This window comes from Echinops telfairi, unplaced genomic scaffold (genome assembly GCF_000313985.2).
Source record: "Echinops telfairi isolate 266 unplaced genomic scaffold, ASM31398v2 ScPeMD7_18;HRSCAF=68, whole genome shotgun sequence".
Taxonomy (NCBI): Eukaryota; Metazoa; Chordata; class Mammalia; order Afrosoricida; family Tenrecidae; genus Echinops; species Echinops telfairi.
The window spans coordinates 31,860,543-31,868,667 of NW_022103915.1; the positions used below are offsets into that span (position 1 = coordinate 31,860,543).

At 44.6% G+C, this 8,125-nt stretch overlaps 2 protein-coding genes across 2 annotated transcripts in view; both read right to left on the reverse strand.

The window, feature by feature from the left end:
• DNAL1 (dynein axonemal light chain 1) overlaps positions 1–7,823 on the reverse strand; it is a 61,550-nt gene extending 53,727 nt beyond the window's left edge. Inside the window, exon 1 of the mRNA XM_004698701.2 lies at positions 7,751–7,823. Coding sequence (XP_004698758.1) covers positions 7,751–7,753 — 3 coding nt within the window. The 5' untranslated portion in view covers positions 7,754–7,823. The remainder of the gene's footprint in view (positions 1–7,750) is intronic.
• Positions 7,801–8,125, reverse strand: part of LOC101650503 (acyl-coenzyme A thioesterase 1-like) — a 19,501-nt gene continuing 19,176 nt past the window's right edge. The window contains exon 5 of the mRNA XM_030884858.1: positions 7,801–8,027. Within this exon, the coding sequence (XP_030740718.1) occupies positions 7,801–8,027 (227 nt within the window). The remainder of the gene's footprint in view (positions 8,028–8,125) is intronic.

Sequence of the window (8,125 nt, forward strand, 5' to 3'; positions counted from 1 at the left end):
GGGTGGGGGCTGGCCCCTTCACCCTCCCACAGCATCACTTATTTTTTTAATTTAATACTACACTTGTCCTTAACTATCTGAGCAAAATAAATACATAAACAAAAGATACAAGTTAAAAATACAGGATGAACAAGAGAAATACTACAGATATACAAAGATTTAAATAATACGATACCATAAGCAAACACATGGAATGTGAAAACTCAGACAACCTATACATTTCTAGAATGAAAGAAAAAACCCACAAAACTGCCAAACTTGTCACAAGAATCAGAAATTTTGAGTAGACTGAAATCTACTTTTTAGGAGTCCTGGTGGCATAGTGGTTAAGTATTGGGCTGTGATCCACAATGTCAGCTGTTCGAAACCATCAGCTGTTCTTTGGGAGAAAGACAAGGCTTTCTTTCTTCCATAAATAATTGTAGTGACAGAAACCCAGAGGGGCAGTTTAACCTGTCCTATAGGGTTGCTAGGAGTTGGCAATGAGTTTGTATGTTTGTTTGAAAGCACTACTTTAGAAATTAAAATGATAATCAAGGAGGTCTACTCTGATCATTCTCTCCTAAAGCTCCAAGCCCACAGTTTCACAAGTGAGTTCTGTCAAGCTTCCAAGAAACAGATATTCTCTGTTAAACAAGTTGTTTCAGAAACCAGAAAAAGGAAAAAGCAAGAAAAAAGCTGCCAACTCATCTTTTTGGAGCCAATATAATCCTGATTTCATAATCAGTTAAAGAGCTTTCTTTATTTCTCAACATAGAATTGAAAATCCAGATGAAGTATTAGATCTCAAAAGTCAACAGCAGATTAGGGTCATGAACAGTTTAACCAATGTATAAAACAGTTGCTCAATAGAAAAAGCTATAGACACCATCACAAATGGGGAAATGACATGTCAACTTCAATAAATACAGAAAAGGCACTTGATAAAGCTTTATATCTACTGATAATAAAAGCTTTGGGCTAAGAGTAGAAGGGAAATTCCTCATTTGACAATGCTGCATATTAAAAATCTACAAGGAATACATTTATAGGAGAAACTGATTTATTTCAGCAAATATTGAGACTACCAAGCATTCTTCTATGTCCTATGGATGTGTAAGTAAACAAAACAAAAACCCTTGCCTTCAATGAGCCCAACTAGATCCACATGAGGGAGGCATCAGTAAATGACAAGTATAGTCTACAAATCCTTATTCAATATCCAACATAGGCTATTGAATGAGGAAGACCCTAGAACAGTGGTTCTCAACCTTCCTAATCCCGCCACCCTTTAAAACACTTCCTCATGTGTGGTGACCCCCCCAACCATAAAGTTATTTTCGTTGCTACTTCTTAACTGTAATTTTGCTACTGTTATGAAATCGGGGGACCCCTGTGAAAGGGTCATTCAAATTCCAAAGTGGTCGCGACCCACAGGTTGATAACTGCTGCCCTAGAAGAATACATGCATTTGAATTGTGCTGGAGAAGAATATTGAAAGTACCAGGAACTGCCAGAAGGACAAAACATCTGAATTGAAAGAAGTAAGGCCAGAGTGCTCCTTAGAGGCAAGGATGGCAAGACTTCGTCTTCCATACTTTGGACGCATTGTCAGGAGAGACCAGTCCCTGGAGAATGACATCATGTTTGGTAAAATGGAGGGGCGCAAAAAATAGGAAGGCCCTGGAAGAGATGAACTGACAGTGGCTACATCGATGGGCTCAGGCACAGGAACCAGAGTGAGGGTGGCGCAGGGCCGGGCAGTGTTTCGTTCTGTTGTGAAGAGAAAGACATGGTATCTTCTTCCATAGGGTTATGGGCTAGAAAACCCTATGTGGCAGTTCTATTGTCACACAGTCACGAACAGGAATCAACATGACCACACACAAGACACACAAGAACACTTTCACAACACTGTGAAAACAACAATGCAGAAATGGTATATAGTCACTGGTTTTCCGACAGGTAGCAGGAGTAAAAAGGCCAAATGGCCAAAGCCCAAAGTCAGCAGTACAAAACCACCAGCCGCTCTGCAGGAAAACTATGAGGCTTTCGACACCTGTAAAGAGTTACAGTCTCAGAAACCCTCAGGAACAGTTTTGTCCTGTCCTATAGAGTCACCATGAGTCAGAATTTATTCCCTGGCAGTGAGTTTGGTTTGGTTTTTTGATTTCTAGCCAAAGGCTTTGGAACTCCCAGATACCTGGGTCTCACAACTCACTGCCATCAAGTCGATGCCAACCCATAATGACCCTTTAGGGCAGGTTAGAACTGCCCTGTGAGTTTCCAAGAGTATAACTCTTAACAGCAGTAGAACGCCCAGTTTTTCTCTCGTGGAGCAGCTGGTAGTTTTGAAGTGCTGACTTTTCGGATCACGCTAGGGCACCTAAAGAACTGGGTAGGCCTATGCAAATAGGAGGTATTTGTGGGCCTCCACAGGGTCTTGCCAAGGAGTCCTGGTGGCAGAGTGGTTATGCGCTGGGTTGTGGGATCCTTAATGTAAGCAGCTCCAAACCACCAGCTACTCAGCAGGAGAAAGCCTGGGCTTCTGCAGGGGCAGTTCTACGCTGTCCTAAGGGTCACTGAGTCAGCATAGTCTCGATGGCAGTGAGTTGGGTTTGTTTGTTTATTTTTCATAAGAAGAAAAGCCACGTATGTGAGGCCTTATACCTTTATTGTCATGAGTATATGCATGTGTTATAAAAACAGGACTTTTAAAATCAATTTTTCTTTTTTTTAAATACTTTTATTGGGGGCTCTATGTGTCAAGCACATTTGCACATATGCTGCCATCATCATTTTCAAAGCATTTTCTTCCCACTTGAGCCCCTGATATCAGCTACCCCTTTTCCCCCCTCCCTCCATCTACCCCCCTCACGAACCCTTGACAAGTTATAGATTATTATTTCCATATCTTACATCATCCTCCATCGCCCCTCACCCACTTTTCCATTCGTATCCCTGGGAGAGGGTCCTAGATTGATCCTTGCAATCGATTCCTCTTTTCCCCCCCACTACCCCCTAATCTCCTGGTATCTCTAACTCTCAGTGTTGGCCCTGAGGGCTATATCTATCCTGGATTCCCGGCTCTTATCTGTAGCCGTGTGCATGCTCTGGTCTAATCTGATTTGTAAGGTAGAATTGAGGTCATGATAGTGGGGTGAAGGAAGCACCAAGGAACTAGAGGTATGGGAAACAGAAGGATTTCTCCCAAGTTGTCTCCCCCAAATATATGCCAGACTTAGCTGCTTGAGAATGACTATACATTTGGAGGTTATCAGGAATGGATTAGGGGTCATTCTCCCTAAGAGCTATCAGCCATCTAGACCAAGCAGACACCATTGTTTATCCCACAACAAGTAGGGCCCACTCCCTTCTGATAAGGATAGTAGTTGTCTATTTCCTTGTAGGAGATGCCAGAGAGGTCTAACCGGCCCAAGGATGACCAAGGTTAGGCTGCCATCATGAATCTAGAGTCTGCCCATCTTGCCACATGTATACCCCTAGACCTTCCCATTTCTATGGGCACACCCCTAGCTCATCCCCTTCCTGCTACGCTTATGCCTATCATAGATCCCCTTCCTACAATGTGTATGCCTATTGTACTGCCCCTTCCTGTGACGTGTGGTTACTTGTAATCATGTCCCCCTAAAGTGATATAATGCTTGGTTAGCAATAAAGAAGAGGCCCTCCCCGGTCCTCGGCCCGGGGCTTTCCTGCTCTCACTCCGGGGACTCTCTCCTGCTCTCGTGGCTGGGCTCCCCCCACGTGGACCATCAAGCGGGGCTGAAGTGAGCAATGCTACCATGAGTTGTGTCTGACTCCGTTACTTGACACTCTCTTCTACCCCTCATGCTCTCTATGACTTTACTATAATCTTTACTTATTATTGCTGTACAATTGCGCCTACCGAACCTGTGATGATTTGTGGGGGACCCTCTCTTTCACCGCACATAGAGGAAAGTTGTGTTTCATCAGTGCTATACTGCACCCTGTCTGGCTCATCTGTTCCCTGTGACCCCTCTGTGATGGGATGTCCAACTGTCTACAGATGGGCATTGGGTCTCCACTCCATGCCTCTTCCTCCCCTCCCTCCACCCCATTCACCTCGGTATGGTTTTATTCTGGGTCTTAGATGCCTGATACCTGATCCCATCGACACCACATGATCACACAGGCTGGTGTGTTTCTTCCATATGGGCTTTGTTGCTTCTGAGCTAGATAGCCACTTGTTTATCTTCAAGCCTTTAAGATCCCAGATGCTACATCTTTTGATAGCCAGGCACTATCAGCTTTCTTTACCACATTTGCTTATGCACCTGCTTTGTCTTGTGTGATCGTGTTGGAAAGGTGAGCATCACAGAATGCCGGATTGTTAGAACAAAGCATTCTTGTGTTAAGGGAGTACTTGAGTCAAGGACCAATGTCCATCTGCAACCTTAATTCTTATGTATAGATATGAGTACATAGTTCTATTCCTCTCTCGTTATATGTATTTACATGTGTACATGTCTATATTTAGGCAGCAATAAATGTCCTTTGCCTGTTGTTGTTATTGTTTTGACTTTCTTTGTTGTTTTATTTGGCTTTGCCTGAATTTTGCACTTATTACTGTATTTGCATGTCTATCTAGATAAGCTAGGCAGTAAAAATAATTTGGAGATGAAAAGAATAGGGCCAATGGTTCCAGGGGCATATAGGAGCAGGGGAAGTGGGAGAAAGGAAGGGGGGGAGAACCAACCTAGGAACAAGGGAACAACAAGTGAACTATAATCAATGGAAGGAAGGTCATAGGATGCCTACTGGGGCTCAATCAAGGGCAATGTAGCAGCAAGGAATTACTAAACCCGAATGAAGGCTGAACATGATGGTGGGACAAGAGGAAAGTAAAAGAAAATAGAGGAAAGAACCAGGAGGCAAAGGACATTTATAAAGTTTGGTTTTTTTAAAGGGGATTACTAATAATGTAAATAAGGTACTTGACATCCTTCTGGGGTGAAACCATGCAAAATGGATGTATGGAATTCAACATGGGAATTGTTCAGTTTTGTCAACCCACTAATTTTTAAATGAGTCATCTCAGACACAGAAGGGAGGGCTGGGATAGCTCACTACTATCAAGAAAGAGGAAACAAAAGTGGAGGAAGTCCTTTGGACTTCATGATCCCTGCGCCAAACTTCCTCAATCACGGAGACAAAAAGCTGCAACACCACAGAAGCGGCAAGGAAGCAGTGGAGCAGAGATGGCTGGGTGCAAGACAGAGAGAGCACACGGCAAACTGGTGGATCAAAGCATGAAAGTGGAGCAGAGATGGCTGGGTGCAAGACAGAGAGAGCACACGGCAAACTGGTGGATCAAAGCATGAAAGCTGGGTGCTTGCTGGCAGAGTGGAATGCCTCCTAAGCAGCTGGAGAGCTAGGCTTGAAGACTCAAAAAGCCAGAGCTGAGCGCCTTCAGGTTGAGGCTTACTGGATAAGTACAGTGCCTTTGGGGACTTTATCAGCATTGAGCTAAAAGCTTTGTAACATTGTCTGAGCAGAGCACAGGCCAATGAGTTGACTGGCTGAGAAACAAAGAACCATAGACATTGTGGGCATGACTGAAAAAAAGATGTTCTGATCAAAGATCTGCATGCTGAGCAGTCCTGATACTGAATTGTAACCATTTATTTCCCTCATGAGTATGGCCTGTGAGTCCTGTATGACATTACAGTGAATTGTTGAACCCAGTAGAGAAATAGAAGGTGCATAGGAGAGAGAGTGGTGTCAGAAATGATTAGAAAGTAAAAGCATAGCTGATCTCTGCCTCATAGGAATCAGCCTTGGGCTGATAGTGAGTTTGATTATAGTTCTTCCTTATCCTTGTGAATTGAAGTCAGACATCACCTCCACACGATCTTTATTTACATTCATTAGTGGGTAAAGAGGTATCCCAAAGTTCATTGGATAACTTCTATTTGGTTCCAGACAATAGTTTTGGAGACTTGAAGCCCGAGTTACCAAATACTACATTTCTTCAAATACCAGGGCTTCAAAAAGTTTATGGAAAAATTGAGTGAAAAGATCATGGAATTCCTCAAGAACTTGTTGAAGTCTCCTCACACAAAAATTCCATTAATTGTAACTAGCACCCTTATTTTATATACCATTAAGGATAAAAAGAGCTGCCATTCATAATTGTATGACACCATGCTATGTCAGTATTATACATGTGTGAAATATAGTAATAAAATTTTTTCAGAGAATCAGAAATTTGGGTCCGAATGTGAAATATGCCCATTTTGAAGAACTAATTCAAACATTTAAAAATACTATATGGGTAAGGAAAACACAAGTCTTCTGGAGGGTCCCCGAATCAACAATGTACAGCCTCGGTAAAAGCTTTAGTGATTCACCCATTGTGATTTCAGTAATCTCCATGGCTGAGATTTCTACAACTATTCAGAGTTGGTTTTTTCTTCACCTGAATATAAACCTACATTCCTTAGCAATGGTCTTCAGCTACATACTTGTGGAATAAAGTAAGTAAGGCAATTGCGGGTTGGGGAGGTACTTGTGAAAGAGCAGCATTTATTCCAGTGGATGAGGCAGTGTGACTTTTTCATCATTTCAATCTCCTGGGCTCAATTTCTGCCCACTTACAAAGCACTGGAATCACGAAAAGAAGACAAGGGATTATACTTGGTGTTCATAAACATCTCCAGCTGGCAGGACAATCACATACTTAGCTATACACCAGCTTTCACTGGATCTGAAACCAACTAACATCACTTTCACACTCAGAATTGGAAGTACCAAGAAAGCCCTGGTGGCATAGTGCTTATGTGTTGGGCTACGAACTGCAAGGTCAGCAGTTCAAAACCACCTGCTTTATGGGAGAAATATGAGGCTTCCTACTCTCAGAAACCGACAGCGGCAGTTCTACCTAGCCCTATAGGGCAGCCATGAGTCAATGGATAGGAGTAAGATGTTTTTGTTTTCATTTTGTTTGTAAGGAAGAGCAGAAGAATTGAGGAGCATCTGCAAGTAAAATCAGGAAGCCACAAGAGCTCTGATTGGATAGACTGCAAGGTGAGCACAAATCTAAATAGTATTTCTCAAAGTGCGGTGGGATGGCCTCCCATTTTAAGGTCCCTTGAGGTGCATTGTCAAAATGCACATTCCTGAATCCTACTCCCTGTGAATCATATTCAGTTGTAACAATGTGTATTCCGGGGGGGAAATCAACTTCTGCACATAGAAACTTGGGAAGCACTTCCCTAATAGGCATATATATATCAGACTGGGTTTCAGTGCTACCAAATACCTACCCTCACCGTTATCCAGAAGAAAACCTGGGTACACTACACGCTACATACTGCTGTGGTCGGCATTTAACACATTCTTGGAGTAACCAAGCCCCTCTCCCAACGCTCCCGAGGGATTACTCCCAACCCTTGAGGAGGGATTACTTCTCAGCAAAGAGATCCGTTTACCCAGACTGTGCCTCCCATCACCTTTCTCGCTCTAGTGCCCCTTTTAGAGAATCCCCTGCTCTTCGTCCTTCCTTTTCTCTTGCCAGAGTCCCTCCACCCTTAGCCCACCTTCAAGCCTACCCAGGCGGCCCACAGCTCCACCACCCCTGCCTGGGCATCTCTTTCGCCTCAGGCCTCTGACTCCTTGGAGCTGGCGACCGCTCCCGACTCCCTTCCGCCGTTTGAGGACACTCCAAAATCAGCCTTTTCCACGTCCTATCTCCTCTCTGGGGCTAGGAGGGCTCGAGGGTACTCACCATTCCGGCCGTTGCTACTGTCACTGCTCTGGTTGCTAAGGCCCGCCGGGTCAGTGCGCGTGCGCACTTCCAGGAGTTCTCCGCAGAATCCCTACCCCGGCGGCCATCCGGTCTCTCCGCCCAGAGAGCGGCGCGAGTGGGGCATTGTGGGATAGCGCGACAGCCGGCGGGGTCCTCCCGCGGGGGCCGGTAGGGGGCGCTGCCTCCGCGCGGAGCAGCGGCGACAGGGAGGGAGTAGCGGCGCCGCGGCGGTCAGGAGCGGTATCCCATTGGAGACCTTTCGGAACAGGTAGTCACGTACCGGTTCCCCCCAACTAAGAACTGAAACTTTCCAGTGGTCTCAGAACGCTTGCCCTTCCCACAAGAAAACGTTTC